The sequence below is a fragment of the Peromyscus californicus genome, unplaced genomic scaffold (genome assembly GCF_007827085.1).
Source record: "Peromyscus californicus insignis strain IS unplaced genomic scaffold, ASM782708v3 Scaffold_15__1_contigs__length_86483966, whole genome shotgun sequence".
Classification (NCBI taxonomy): Eukaryota; Metazoa; Chordata; class Mammalia; order Rodentia; family Cricetidae; genus Peromyscus; species Peromyscus californicus.
Window position 1 is genome coordinate 66,306,529 of NW_026294447.1, and position 14,952 is coordinate 66,321,480.

Genomic DNA, 14,952 nt, shown 5'->3' on the forward strand with positions numbered 1-14,952 from the left:
GGTTCTTGAGGGTTTCTAAGAGACATTCTGGGAGCTTTCTCATCTCTTAAGACTCTTGAGGCCCAACTTTTTAGCTGTATTTAAACTCTTTTTAATCTCATAAACCAAAAAGTGTCACCTAAGATGTCAGATGGCTATGAGGTACCTCACTGTAGCCATCTTGCTACCTGTACGTTCTAAGGGACCGAAGATTTATAACACTGCTTTTGTAAGTACATGAAAGGTTCTAAGACCTCTTGATAAGCCAAAAAGAGACACTGGATCCCTGGAGCTGGACTCACAGATGGTTGTGAGCTGCTTAGGGTAGATACTAGGAACTGAACTCAGGTCCTCTGGAAGAACAAAAAATTCTTCAAGAACAGTTCTTACCTACTGAGCAATCTTTCCAGACCCTTATTTGTTTATTATTCTTTGGGATAAGGTCTCACTATGTTGTGGTGATATATTATGTACCCTAATAAAGCTTGCCTGAGGATCAGAGGACAGAGCCAGCCACTAGATTAAATATAGAGGTCAGGCAGTGGTGGCACACACCTTTAATCCCAGCACTTGAGATTTCATGCCTTTGCTTGGGAAGCACACACGTCTTTAACCCCAGGAAGCAATGTCTGGGCAGAGAAAGGTATATAAGGCGTGAGGAGATAGGAACAAAAGGCTCTTTTTGACTGAGGCCTTTTGGGGGAGGACTCAGAGGCTTTTAGCCTGAGGATTTGTGGAAACAGGATTAGCTGAGGAGTTGGCCAGGTGAGGTTGGCTATGGCTTGTTCTGCTTCTCTGATCTTTCAGCTTTTACCCATCACCTGGCTCACGGTTTACTTATTATAAGATCTTGACAACACTACGTAGCTCTGGCTGTCCTGGAACTCACTCTGAAAATCAGACTAGCCTTGAACTCACAAAGATCTGCCTGCTTCTGCCTCCCAAATCCTGGAAGCTAAATTTTTATCCTAACAAGCTGAAATAGATCTGTAATGTTTATTTCCATCTTATTTTCCCATAGATCGTGGCTGTCTCCAACTCTTATAAATCTGACCTCATTCATTCATGTATGTTTTGTGTTGCAGTAGCAATGTAAGTCATGAAATAACTACATCATTAACAAATACATAGTGAGACCCCACCTCAAAAGAACAACAACAAAAAGTCCAGCTTTATAAAATGCTGAAGCCTATGTAAGATGTAGCATCAGACATATGAATTTGAGAGTTTATAGACTCATGCCACTTCCTGTTAAATTTACTGACTCCTGGGATTGAACTTAAGGATTACTGGGATTGACTACCAGATTTCTGACTCCATCTGAACATGGGTTAGAGAAATCTGTACTTCTACACCAGTTCCTAGCGACACATGCTACTACTGGCCTGGGAACACACTGAGAGACACTGCCCTAAAAAGCCTCTGCTGAAGTTTCCTTTATGGTCATCCTTAAGCCTTGTTTAAGATACGTGATAGATAGCTGGGAGAAGACTCAGTGGTTAACACACTTGCTGTGTAAGTGTGAGGACCTGAGTTCAGATCCCCAGCACCCAGGTAAACTCCCGCACAACAGCACGCATTTGTAATCCCACCGTTCCCTCATCAAGAGGAGAGGCAGCGATTAGACAGACCCTCTGGAAGCTGGTGGGCCATACATGCAGCAGCAAACGAGAACAAACAACAATGTAAAAGGTGAGGATTGACACCTGGGATTATCCTCTGACCTGCATATATGTGTGCACCAAGGCATGTGTACACCCGTGTGTGTGTGTGTGTGTGTGTGTGTGTGTGTGTGTGTGTGTGTGTGTGTATGTGTGTGTGTGTAGACATCCCCCAAAGACAGACAAATAGGTAGGTAGGTAGACAGATGATAGATAGATAGATAGATGATAGATGATAGGTAGATGATAGGTAGGATGATAGATGACAGGTAGGTAGGTAGGTAGATAGACAGACAGACAGATAGATAGACAGACAGATAGATGATAAACAGATAGAAGGACAATCTATCTAGGCCTTGGATAGAAAGTCACCCCAGCTAAATGAGCATGATAACATGAGGAGGGAGAATTCCATATAGACAGAGGAGGCTGGCTCTCCTCACAGAAGGCAGACTGGGCACCAGGTCACACCAACACTCACTTATAATCCTCGTTGAGAGGCTGTGGCTTTCATCACAAATGACAGATGAGAAACTGTAGGCTGGAGGGCTTCTGTGAGCTGTCAGTCTGGTGGAGCTTCTCTGTGCTTCCCTGCCACCCACCTCACCCTCTCTATGTCCACATTTCTTCCTCCTCCTGCTCTCCACATCTGTCAGCTAGCCATGACTCCACCTTGGCCCTCTGTCACAACCATTCCTGCCCCAGCTGAGGCGCCCACCAAACCCTCTCTGGTTGCCTTTGAACTTGTCTTTCCGCCTTTAGACATCTTTCCTTCCAGCATCCTCTCAGTTGTTGATGGTGTCATTAACCTATTCATTTTTTCCCCAGGCAGATCTAGCTCTTTAGCAGTCAGATAAAATTGAACTTCTGTAGCATGAAAGGCTAAGAAGGCCTTTGCTCATCTTTGCAAATGCCTTTCATCCTTCCCTGCCTTCAACCTTTCCTGCTGTCAGTGTTCCCAGCAGCGTCCCTCTTGGTGCCCTTGCCTATTGTGATTCTTCAAGAGTCCCACAGCCTCTGTCGCTGTTCCTTCATCTCTGCAGGAACGCCTTTCCTGTCCTCGTCACTGTGACTCCTAAGCAGCTTTCAAAGGGCACGTCAAGTACACCCTCACTAACCAGGCCTCTAATTTCCCTGGCTCATAGTACTTGGCACCATAGTTGCATTTGAACATGCTTAGAATGTCACGCCACAGGACTGATGGGCATGTTTATAAAACTAGTAATGGTGATGATATTTATAGCTATAGATGTTTCCCAAGCGTTGAGTGTGCAAACTTGACCCCATGCTAAATTCTTAATTTAAATTAATATAAATTATGCACTTAAGCATTGCAATCTACATAACAAGATGCTATTATTATACAGGTTGAGAGTCCCTATAAGATTTGGGGACATCTCAGGTATTTGAATACTTATACAGACTTTACAGGTTAAACATTGCTAATTTAAAACATCGGATATCCAAAATGCTCCATTTGAGTCATCATGGTAGCGCCGAAAAAATGTTGGACCTTGAAGCATTTGGATTTTGATTAAAGGGTTCTTGGATTGTACTCAGTCACAGATGAGAAAACCTCTGTCAACAGAGGTTAATCAACTTGTGTAGGTGGAACTGTAAACAATGGGCCCAGCCCAGTAAATCTGGCTCTAGGGACTTGATTTCAGTTTCTTTGTTCCTTCTACTCGACTGGGAAACCTATTAAAGTACAGGAACAAATGATGCTTGTGCGAGTCCAGCACACAGAGAATAGAAACATCTACAAGGTTAGTATGTCAGTAAATGCACTCATCAAGACCAAGTTCTTTTCTGTTTGCTAAAGTGCAGGTGTAGCAATGTGTACAGGTGGGATCCTAAGGCCCGCACAGGAACCTCCTCAGGGGAATGCCAGTTTTCTAGGTGACACTTACCACAAGCTTCTTCCTTATAGCCTCTAGCTTTTCAGTAGCTGCAGCCAGATCTAAGTTTGTTTGGGCCAGTGCCTGGCGTTTTGGCTCCACATCGCAGTAAACCTGAAAATCCACACGGGGCTCATTCAGAGGCAATGCAGATGCAGAGAGAACAGTAACCTTCCCATCCCGCACTCCACAGGAAATCTCCAGGGCGGAGAGCAGTGAGCTCTTTGTTTCTTTGCCATTTACTGCCTCGGCAGACACAGCCTTATGTGCTCTCTGCTTCTCCATTTCTCATTTATTCTAGACTTTAGAGAGATAAGTACTTGCATTAAATGTTATATAAGTCAAATACCACCAATACACTAAAATCAGTATGTCCTAAAACGATTAACCCCCACTGGAGCTATCTAGCAAAGGAGAAGTGAGATCTCACCCAAGAGGTAGAGAGCTGAGGGTGGAGATATTCTCTGAATGAAAGGGCACAAAGAGATACCCCACACCTTACTAACCACACACTTCACTTTCCGTTTTGAGCTCCTGACTACATCAAGTATATTGTTTGAATGGGTGGTTGGAGAGTCGGGGTGGATCAGATCAAATGCTGTTTCCTAGTCTATAGAGAAACAGCACAATGCAGCTCTACATTCATCTGCCCACCCTGGGAACAACTGAACTCAGAACTCAGGCACTGGACTGTTGAGAGAGGCCATAAATCTACCATGATCCGTCTAAACTCTCTGTGAAAGTTTCCACGAGGGGAGAAACAGCAGTCGAGGCCCACTTCCACAGGCCCCACACTATGGAAGATACAGCCAGAGTTTATGATGATAATTTGGGGAATGACTGTATGATTGGTTTTTACTCTGTAATTTGGAATCTGAATATGACATACAACTTTCCACAGCAAAATGAATCAGCTTTTCAGAGTCCAGGTCATACACAATTCCTTTTTAGTATCTCATATTGTGAGAAGGGTTGAAGACACAATTGGCAGGTGATAAATATTGGATAAATAAACGACTAAATGAATTTTTACATTTCCCCAAAGTACAAAAGGCAAAATTAATGTCATTTAAACACCAAAACAGTTATTTTTTCATCTCACTGTATCTATAATACAGATGTTAATAAAATGTTTACCTCAACAGTAGCGCTTCATTTAATTCAATATGAATTCAGACTTGCAGATTTTTTCAGGTCAACATGAAAAGATTTTTTTAATATATGTAAACCAGTTGTCACTTAAAAAAGTGATTTAAAGTGTTGAAACTAGCTATCCACCCTTCCTTACAAAAGTGATGCTCTCCAACATATTATCTTCCTGTTTAGAATTATTTTAATTCTGACACACTATCTCTCATTCTGAGGATTGTATGCCTTTCTTCCAAAAACTAAGTCATAAATAACTTCACATTTTTTGCTCATGTAAAAGTTAACCTGATAGTAGGGATGGTCTCATCCTGCTACGGACTCTGCCTTCTACAATACTGACCTGCCATGCAAGAGATGCCCCCTGGGCAGTCAGTCAGTTCCCTGCAGGAGGGAACATGTGCTGGAACTGTAAATTTGGGTAAAATCCTGTGGCTAGGGAGGTTCCAGGGCTAGAGGGAAAGAAACTACCACTGTTGTTTTGCTATGGATAGACGGCTAAACTATCTTCTCAATAGTCTTGTTTATGCCCATGGACTAGTACTGCTCAGCCTAGACCACAGGAACTTCTGTTTATTGGGAAGTGGTGATGGCAGAGATTCATAAATGGTCAAAGTGCTGAAACTAAGTGACTGACTATAAACAAGACATCTATCTTACCCCCTCCGAGGCCTAGGGGACACTATAGAAAGAATGCAAAGGCTAGAGATGGGAGGGATGCTATGAAACGCTGTCTTTGGATAGGGCGTGGTCATGGCACTCAGGCACTCCGAGCAGTTGTGGATTCTGTAGGAGACAGGCCCAGAATTGGGCCATTCAAGATTCTCCCATGGATGGAGGAGCGGGTCATGAGGCTCCACCCCTCCTAGATGAGCTACGGTTGCCAGGTAAGGAGTGTCACTTTCTTCAGTAATGTAACAACTGGTTAAGTTGCCCATGCTTTAGTAAATAGTCTCCCCAAACTTGTGTTCATACAAACAACCCCCAATTAAACTCAGTGAGTCAAAATTTTTTTTTCTGAAGACATGAAAGAGGGGAACTAGCTGAGAAGGGAAGGAGATCAAGAGGAGTGGGGAGGAGATAAGAGAGGGTAACGGGGGTTGAATAGGACCACAATACATTGTGTATGTAGACGCAATTGTCAAAAGAGAGAAACAGCTTTAGAAATCAATCTTCATAGCCCTTGGTGGACAGCACCCGAAACCATCGAATAAAGACTGATACCTCATAAAATTTAATGATGTTGATGACCCAGGCACAGAGACCAGCTGCTGCAAAAGATTTGGTCCGAATCAGGTTTGGATTAAACTCTGGGTCTTTCAAATATTGTTCATTCACTACTTTTAGACAGTTCTCTGGAATGTGCTCTTTGTCGTAGTTAATTAACGCTTGTAGGAAATCATCAACCTGTAAAGCAAAAGGACTTACTGCAATGAGCCTGTTCTGGCTGCAGAGAAAATTCCAAGATCAAAAGTTAAAATCAGCTTTTAGGACCCGCATTACAAAGGCACAATTGGCAAGCTGCATTTATCCCACTGCTTGGCTTTTTCAGTCTTTACAGTGCGAAGTTAGAATTAGCAATGGACACTTTTAAAACCTCTTCTTCCCAGGGTAAAATATTCTGTGCCAGCGCAGGAGGTGCTCACGGTTTGAAGAAAAGAAAGACAGGAAAGAAAAAGCAAAAACACATACCCCAATGCCCCTCCGCTTCACCTTCTTGTACATTAGTAACATTTTTCCAGCCTAAGAAATCCATGTAATTTTCTCCCTCCTACACTTAGCCGCTTTCATAATTTTGCAAATAATTAGCAACCTTCCACCTGCTGCTGGCATTTACTTAGGTACGCCACGACCCCATGCTAACCTCCAACTTGGCCAGTAAAAGCTAGGTTACAGTCTAAGGAACAGTGGCTGCTGACATTGACCAGCTATGGAGATGGTGTCTTTTGACGTAAAATTGACTTAGACATCTTTTGCTGTCCAGCACATCTATAGTAATGAGAATGCTATGGAAGTCATTGAGATTTTCTTTCTGTCACTTTGGCCTATATTACCTTTCCCATGAAGATTCTAGCTGCTTTCCAACTTCGGTCTTTTGGCACTCTGCCACGGGGGGCCAGAAGGACCATCACAGCAGCAGTTACATTGGTAACAGCATTTGGGGGGTTGGGGAAGGCTTTCAGCTCCGTGAGGTTCACCTGAAACAAAGCAGTAATACAGACACTCAAGATGAGGGGCTCTGGGAGGCACTCAGTTTCCAGGCTGGCGTTCAGCCCTTCACTTCCTGACAGTTTCCTGCAGGCTGGGATATCTAACTTGGGATTATAGGGGTCCCAGTTCTGCCTGGGCACTTCTCTGGTAATTCTGGAAACATCCCTGAAATTTTGTTGCCTCTAAGAAAAGAAAGATAAAATAAAAGAACAATCCTGCTGAGCCCCCAGTACAGAAGCCAGGAGATTTTGTGCATGCATAGGGTGTATGGATTCTATCCCACTATGTAAGGTACTTGTATTTTAACCAGGCTCTCCCTGTAAATGTCATTCTCTAGGTCAGTGTGTCTTAATTCTGTTTTTCTGCTTTAAATGTGTAAGTATAAGACATCTCCTCCTTAAGCCACAGTGAATCTTAACTGGGAGGGGTCCATGGATGCTGAAATGTCTTTCCAACTGCTTAATTCCCTCGGTGCAGAACACTAACTGTTGACAATGGATTTGGTGGTTAAATTATAGTAAGAGGGAGGGGAGATACTCTGGGGCAGGAATTGGTACTTATTAGAAGTACATGTAGTTCCATAATGTATGATTTAAAAGCAAAACCAAATGCGATTCTGCTCCTTTACTCAAAACCATCTATTTATACAAAGAATAGAATGGGCGTTAAAGCCAGAGCAGATTGCAGTGAATGTTGTGATCTTTTAACTAGAGTTTTTCATCACTCAGACACACCCCAGTTCTACACTGCAGGTGATACTGGCTTTTTGTTTGATGGGACCCAAAGACTGTTGGGTCTCAGGGTATCCAAATATCTAGAAATGAACTCAAACTGGACTATTGGAGGATTTCTGGCAGTTAGATAAAAGCAAGCATTCCTCAGAACTTATGAAAACAGTTCCCATGTGTCAAAAGGAGTCATTTTCCTTACCTCTGGCAGAAGGGATATATGGCTAACTGCGGTTGCATATCAAAGCCCATGCCAGCCTCTGGGCTCCCTCAGTATCACAAGTACTGATTAAGCATCTCAAAGCCTCCACGATAGCCTGCTGGCTTCTCACCTCCCCAGGCTTTCCTCCTCCCAGATACCTGTTTTGTTCTCTTTCTAAAGGCTGGTTTCCTTCCCCTGCTGCCAACTCACTATGCTTTCTCTGTTCTCAATCTCTGGTTGTTCTCTCTCACTCTCTCACAGAGCCCTGGTCCTGTTCACTCTGCAGGGGACATTCAGTCTATGTCTTTCTCTCCCTGCTCTGGACTCTGGCTGTTCTCTCTTGCTCTCATATTTACAATAAAAAGCTTAACCAAATCACGGAGTGGTCATGTTGGCAATTTCTTTAGTGCATTCTCTCATACACATAGAGCAAATTTATTTTGAGGAAAAATTTGCAAATTTAGGGAAAGACAGAAAGAAATAAACACTATCAGTCAGAGGTAATCAGTTACTTTTCTACTATTTTTACTTTGGTTATTTTATAATCAATGTATATGACTGTTCTGTTCAAACAAATGAGTCATGGGTGTCTCAGTGTGTTTTACTTACTGTGAACATTTTCCAATTTGTTCACTGATATTTAATAATATCATTTTAGGGCAGTAGAATAAGCATGCAATAATCTCTCAAGGCACAATTACTGTCTTAACTTTTCAGTTTTATGATAATACTACAAAACTCTTAACAAGGTTCATGTTTTTGATCAAAATTATCTTCTGAAAAACAAAGGACACAGAAAGGAACTGAGGATTTTCTTGGAAAAGCAGTGAAGTCAGGACATGATGATCTGAAGGCTTTAAACATAACCCTGTTCACAGTCTCCCTTGCAACACCTTGTGGTAAACATGGATAACTTCTCAGGATGCTCCATGAGATCTTACTCTAGGGCAAAGCTGGGGAAATGGTGGGGATCTTGGGATCTTTGCTCCACCACTGACACTATGAGGGAGTCTTACCGATTTTTTATATTTGAGAGGAGATAAAGAACCCGTTACTAGTTCTCAAAGTAGCACATGATGTGAAAGACTGGAGCCATCTACTCATCAGGCTGCTTCCTAGAAGGTGAGGGGCCTGACTCCCCAGTGCTACCAATATTTAGGAGGCTATCCCCGTGGGATGCAACAGGACAACAGGTACTAATAGGTACTTCAATGTTACTAATTCTTGCTCTAGAGTATTTCCCCCTTGCTCTCATTATAATTTAATCTCTAATTGCATTGTCAATGAGTCAGTGCTCTACACTGACGGAATTAAGCAGTCAGAAAGACATTTCTGCATCCATGGACCCCTCCCGGTTGAGATTCACTGTGGTTTAAGGAGGAGATGTCTTATACTTACACATTTAAAGCAGAAAAACAGAATTAAGACACACTGACCTAGAGAATGATATGGGTGGGGAAAGAATTGGAACTATAAAGATGACTGATAGGAATTCCAGCCACGCCCCCATGGTCGCACGTGCACCAGCGGGACATTTAGTCATTTCCGCCTAGTCATCGTGAGCTATGTGCATGGAGTAACCACGTGGGCCTGTGTGCCCATGTGCAAGGTGGCCCTTAAAAGCAGCCCCCCCCCCCCAGACGCCCCCTTCTCCCACAGGTGTCCTTCCAGCAGGCCTGATCACATCCATCCCTTTCTCCTTGTTTTAATATAACTCTTGTTAGTGGATTCTGTCGTGTTTGGTGACTTTTCCTCGCAGGGTAGGAGTGCCGCTAAAAACCATCAATGACCTCAAAGGTTTGTTAAACGTTGATATGCTGTGTCCTTTTGTAAGGCTTTGTGGCTACATGAGTCATCCACTCTATCCCATTATTCAAACTCTCATAACCTTTGACTATTTAAAAAATCCCACCAGTCAAGGATCTAGTTTACCCTGTTGAGTGTATTGAGTGCAGCCGTGGCAGCCACCAGTGCAGGCTCAGCCTTGAGTAAATCAGCCTCACACTCTCTCTGCTTCTGGGATACTTCGGCTTGAATGGCAGCCACCTAATTAGAGAGAATAATTAGAGAGGAAAAGCCCCTTAACCCTCCCCCCATTATTATCTCAGAGCTCTCCAGCACAAAGCATGGACTGACTTGGATGCATTTTTAGGCAACACATTTGTCTATATTTTCAACAGGTGAGTAATTTCCCATCAGCACAGTATGTTCAGAGAGCTTTGTAAAGCAAATACGCAATGATAAACTCAAAACCAAACAGATTTAATACCAAAGTGCCCCCAAAGGGCTTCTAGTCATTCGATTATAAGATGCCACAAATAATTAAACAAAACAAAAAATAAACAAACAAAAAACCAAGAGTAAGCAGTCATCCTTCTGTTTTCTACTTTTCTTTTTAGATTTACCCTAACCTTATTGTTCCTTCCATTAAGAGGTAATCCAGGCTGGACCAGGAAGCTGGTCCATGGAGCATTTTAGAATTCTCCGTCTAATTATTGCCAGTGTTTGTTTAGCAGCCCTGGTAGCCATTAAAATATAGGCAAGAGCCAGGGAGATGGCTCAGTTAGTGTAATGCTTGTTCATAAGCATACGGCCCTGAGTTTGATCCTCACAACCCATACAGAAGAGCCAAACAGGGTGGCATGTGTTTGTAATCCTATCACTGGGGAGGTGGAAACATGATCCCTGTGGTTCACAGGCCAGTGAACCAGTGAGCTTGAAGCCAGTGAGAGACCCTGTTTCAAAATCAAAACGGTGACTCCTAAGATATGACATATGAGGATGGCCTCTGGCCTCCAATACATGTGCATGTTCACACTAGCACACATTCATCTGTATACATATAAACACATGTATGCACACACACAAACATGTGTGAAGCTCTTTTGTTCAAAACAGAAAATCCATTGTTCTGTGGTCATGGGTTGCATGCTTCACCAGACAGAACTTATATCTATATCATCTATGTCTATATCTATATCTATCTATCAATAGATAGATATAGATAGAGAGAGATTAACTAGTGGCTTCTCCAAATAAGAAGCCACTGATACACCCAAGTGTTTCACAGGTAACTCAACACCCGACACCCACTCTCCTGTTGTCTGTCCTCTTGACGGAGCTCTGCAGCAGCCTCCCTATATCTATAAGCCACTCTACCTTCCTACGGGAAGCCGTGCTGGTAACTGGAACTAACCCAGTATGCAAGGCTAGAGTTCTATCTCCCCCCTCGCAGAATGCCACAGAATTTTAAAGCCAAGTAAGAGTGAATTTTTATCCCCAGCAGGTTTGTGTTTCAAGCTGTGGCACTGGGCACCAAGATCAAGTCCTGGTGGAATAGTTCTTGGGGTGAGGGTGATTGTGAAATATAAAGTTGGAACAAAAGTGCATTTCTTCAGATGTGTTTGGAATGAACAGGTTCAACCACACCATCAAATTAAACACGGCTCACAACAAATTATGTTGTCTGCTGCGGCTTTATTAGTAGTAATTAGCCTTCTCCTGATTAACCATTATTTTGCTGTGTACTGTACCTTTTATGAACATAATTGGTTCAGGGTAGATACTCGATCTCCTGCTAACACACACACAGCCGCTGCTGACATAAATGAGTAAACTCTGCATGCTTACTAAGAACTCCTCCAAAACCACACCCCCAGAACAGTCCCAAAGTGGACCATGGAGAGTCTAAACACACACTGACAGTGTGTTAGGGATACTATCACAGATAAGAATGTCTATGAGGGGGTATCTCTGGCCCATTTGTCTCACATAAAGACACAGAGAGTTTACTGATGTCCCTCATAACATTTATAGTGACATTTAAAATAAATTTTCTTTAATCTTAGAATCATAGTTTTTTTTTGGCACTAAATGAAACTGTGAAGACTTTTTATTGTTCCTTGGACTCCTAGACTATTCATAGAGTCCTAATCCTTTGGGTGATTTTTACAGATAAGGCAATCTACAATGAGGAAAACACTCTTGGTTGGTGAGCTCTCTTTTCATCCCTAATACTTTTCATGCTCAAATGCAATGATATCATAGTACTGAAAAGTTTATTAATCTTAGTGACTCAGTAAGCTGCAGCATGCCACTTCCTCTACTGAATGGCTGCAAGGCTCAACCTGGAGAAGGGCAATGACCTACATGCATTACCTCACATACCTGTTTTCCCTCTACTGTGGTGCTGAGGCAGGGGAATGGAGATAGCCCCATCCTCAGGTACAGCAGAAACTTTCTGTCACCTATTAGTCAACCACCCCTTGAAAATTTCATAGAATTTTGTGTTGCTTACAGATTCTCTAGAACTTCATGTTAAAAGCTGAGGCTGGCAGAGTATTTGCCTAACATCCTTGAAAGTCTGACTTTGATCCTCAGCACTGCATAAACAAAGCATGATGTCTCATAAGTATAAAGAGGATCAGGAGTTCAAGGTCATCCTCAGCTGTGTAGTGAGTTCAAGGCCAGCCTAGGAATTCATGAGACTCTGTCCAAAGGGGAGAACAGTTGAAGTGAACCCATCCAGATTTCTTTTGTCAACACCTTCACCCTCATATCTCAGCATGTGGTTACATTTGAAGACAGGACTTGCACCGAGGTAAAGTCAAAAAGAGTTCTTTAAAGACAGGCTCCAATCCAGTCCTCCTGGTATCCCTAGAGAAGGAAGGCATTTCAACACATCAAAGTCCACCAGGCAGCAGAGTTCACAAAGGAAAGGCCCAGTGGGAGCCATTGACAAGCCAAGGAGAGTCCTCAGGAAAGCCAAGTCAGCCAATACCTGGATCCTGCAATATCAGAATCCAGAGCTTGAAAAAATAAACCTGCTGTTTAAGCCTCTCTGTCTAACTCAGCAACCCAACACACTGCTTTCCTATCGCAATGTAAGTGATGCAAAGACTCAAATATTCCCAAGATCCTAGGACAGTGCCCAGCCCCCCAAACCAAAACAATGAAATAGACGCAAACACACACACACACACACACACACACACACACACACACACACACACACAAATACAACTACTGACAAAATGAAAATATAAGCATTTTTTAAACTTCGTGGTATATATTGGATATAAAAACAGTATATTTCTTTTTCTTTGCCTAATAAACCTCATGAAATAGCCTATCAGATATGTTCTAATTAACGAAAATATTTTTTCTTCCTTTATACTGGTAATTTTACCTTAGGAATTTACATGCAAAAAATATGGGGGGGGGAATTCTCAAATTTCTGTTATATATCAAGATTTCCAAGAGGTATCTGTGGTAGTGGGTTAATAACTACTAGTAATTATAATTACTAGAACATTACACAACTGTATAATACCCTAAACAGGTCCCTTGGGTGGGTGGGATTAGTTTCTAATAATCCCACCACTTATGAAACCTGGTTGCTTAATTTCATAATATACTTTGGAAGGCATTCTGCACTTATCTGAAACCCAATGGGAACATCTATTACCAAAATTAGGAATTATATACCTATTGGCTGAGTCAAAAGAATCTATCACTTGCTTCAAGAATGCTGGGTCACGGTTTTTAATTGTCTACTTTTCAACTCTTTGGTTACTCAAGACGAAGTATGCTCAATGCACATCAGCAAAGCGAGGGAGAGTATTTGATTGTCCGAGAATGGCTGGCATCACCACCAAAAGCCTTAGGTTTTCCGGTGCACTGAAATGCAAGACAGTGGCATAAAGGCCACTGGCTCATGGTTATGAGAGTACAAGCAATTTCCAGCTTTTAATTAAATAGCCCTAATTATAATATTTTGCCCCAATAATAAAGTACTTATTAATTTTAATGTGAATATTTATTAACTATCTATGTTTCCTCTCCTGTATCTTTTGGGAAAAAAAGATATACAGGAAATACATTCCATTTATGCTGAATGAAGAGTGTGGAAGTTTTATTTATTTGGGGGATGCTAGGAACTCAAATTCAAAGAAAGCAGCACCCACACAAACCAAAAGGCTATTGTTTCCAACAGCAAACCATCACACAGAACGCCAGTGCCTGGGTCCATTCAGAAAGAACACATTTAGCTTGGGACTTCATAATGAACGCTAGTTGTATTATTAAAATGCGAAACTTGAAAACCATCTCGCAAAGTGACGGAATGGGCTTTGTTAACAACTGAGTTGTTCAATTTGCCTAAAAACTGGAAACCTTTAGAAACCTCTGAGGTGACTCCCTGACCTTTACTGTATTACAAATAGGCCTGATGTGCAAGATCCACATCCATTATATGCTTGAATGAGCTCAGTATTTATTGTTCTTTCATATCATTAAAGAGCTAAAAGGTTGGGAAAATGCATAATGTAAAGAAAGGTCAAGTGGTAATCATGGTGTGAAATGCTGTTACATGTGTAACTATAATAATTCCTTAGACTTTATGCTCCCTGGAGAGGAAGTTGTTCAAAATTGTTCACCTACAAAGGTTTATTTTGTGCTAAATATAGCTCAGCACTCTAAATGGTGGAATGAGTCTGACCTTTTGCTCCTCCGCATCGGCGATGGCCTTTTCCCGGCTCACTTTCTCCGTCTGAAGTCTGATCTTTGTGATCAGAGTTTCGGCGTCATGATTTCTGAGCTGGAGCTCGGCTTCTTGAGAGGCCAGCCTGGCTTTCAGATTCCCCACCTGAAGGAAAAGTTGTCATTTTGGGACCATTTCTAATGAGAACACAGTGGTCTGTGGCATGAATTTGGGGGGGCCCTAGCAGCTCTAGGCATGCATCTATTTCTACCCTGATTTCACTTCTACTTTCATTTGCCAAAATGTAGCTGTGTTTATTTTTCCACATGAAGAAAGCAGAATGCTGCTTTTCAGGACACAGGATTACTGTGTGTCATCAAGAGTTTATCTTGGCTACTAAACCTGTATGCTCAGGGAAATACTAACAAAGGTATCCATCAGAGCGCTTGACACCTCAGGACTCCAGGCTCAAGATCACAAAGGCCATGGGACAATGAGCTTAGTGACTCCTGGGATATCCTCCTGTACTCTCAAGGGAAGCTGCCGTAGGTTTGAATAACTTAAAGACATGAGCTGTCTTTGATTACAGAGTATCTGGCTGCCCACTGCACTGTGGCTGGTCTTACCTCTTACCCAACACAGACTA

General features: G+C 42.3%; 1 protein-coding gene across 3 annotated transcripts in view; it reads right to left on the reverse strand.

The window, feature by feature from the left end:
• The window catches only part of Dnah11 (dynein axonemal heavy chain 11), a 318,597-nt gene that overhangs the window by 86,759 nt on the left and 216,886 nt on the right, over window positions 1-14,952 (reverse strand). For all 3 annotated transcript variants that reach the window (XR_008218451.1, XM_052739195.1, XM_052739194.1), the window contains exons 57-61: window positions 14,325-14,471; window positions 9,758-9,871; window positions 6,739-6,882; window positions 5,909-6,091; window positions 3,551-3,652 (exon numbers count right to left, since the gene is read on the reverse strand). Coding sequence is in view for 2 of the 3 variants with exons in the window: in XM_052739195.1 (XP_052595155.1) it covers window positions 3,551-3,652; window positions 5,909-6,091; window positions 6,739-6,882; window positions 9,758-9,871; window positions 14,325-14,471 (690 nt within the window). In the remaining variant the exon portion in view is untranslated. The remainder of the gene's footprint in view (window positions 1-3,550; window positions 3,653-5,908; window positions 6,092-6,738; window positions 6,883-9,757; window positions 9,872-14,324; window positions 14,472-14,952) is intronic.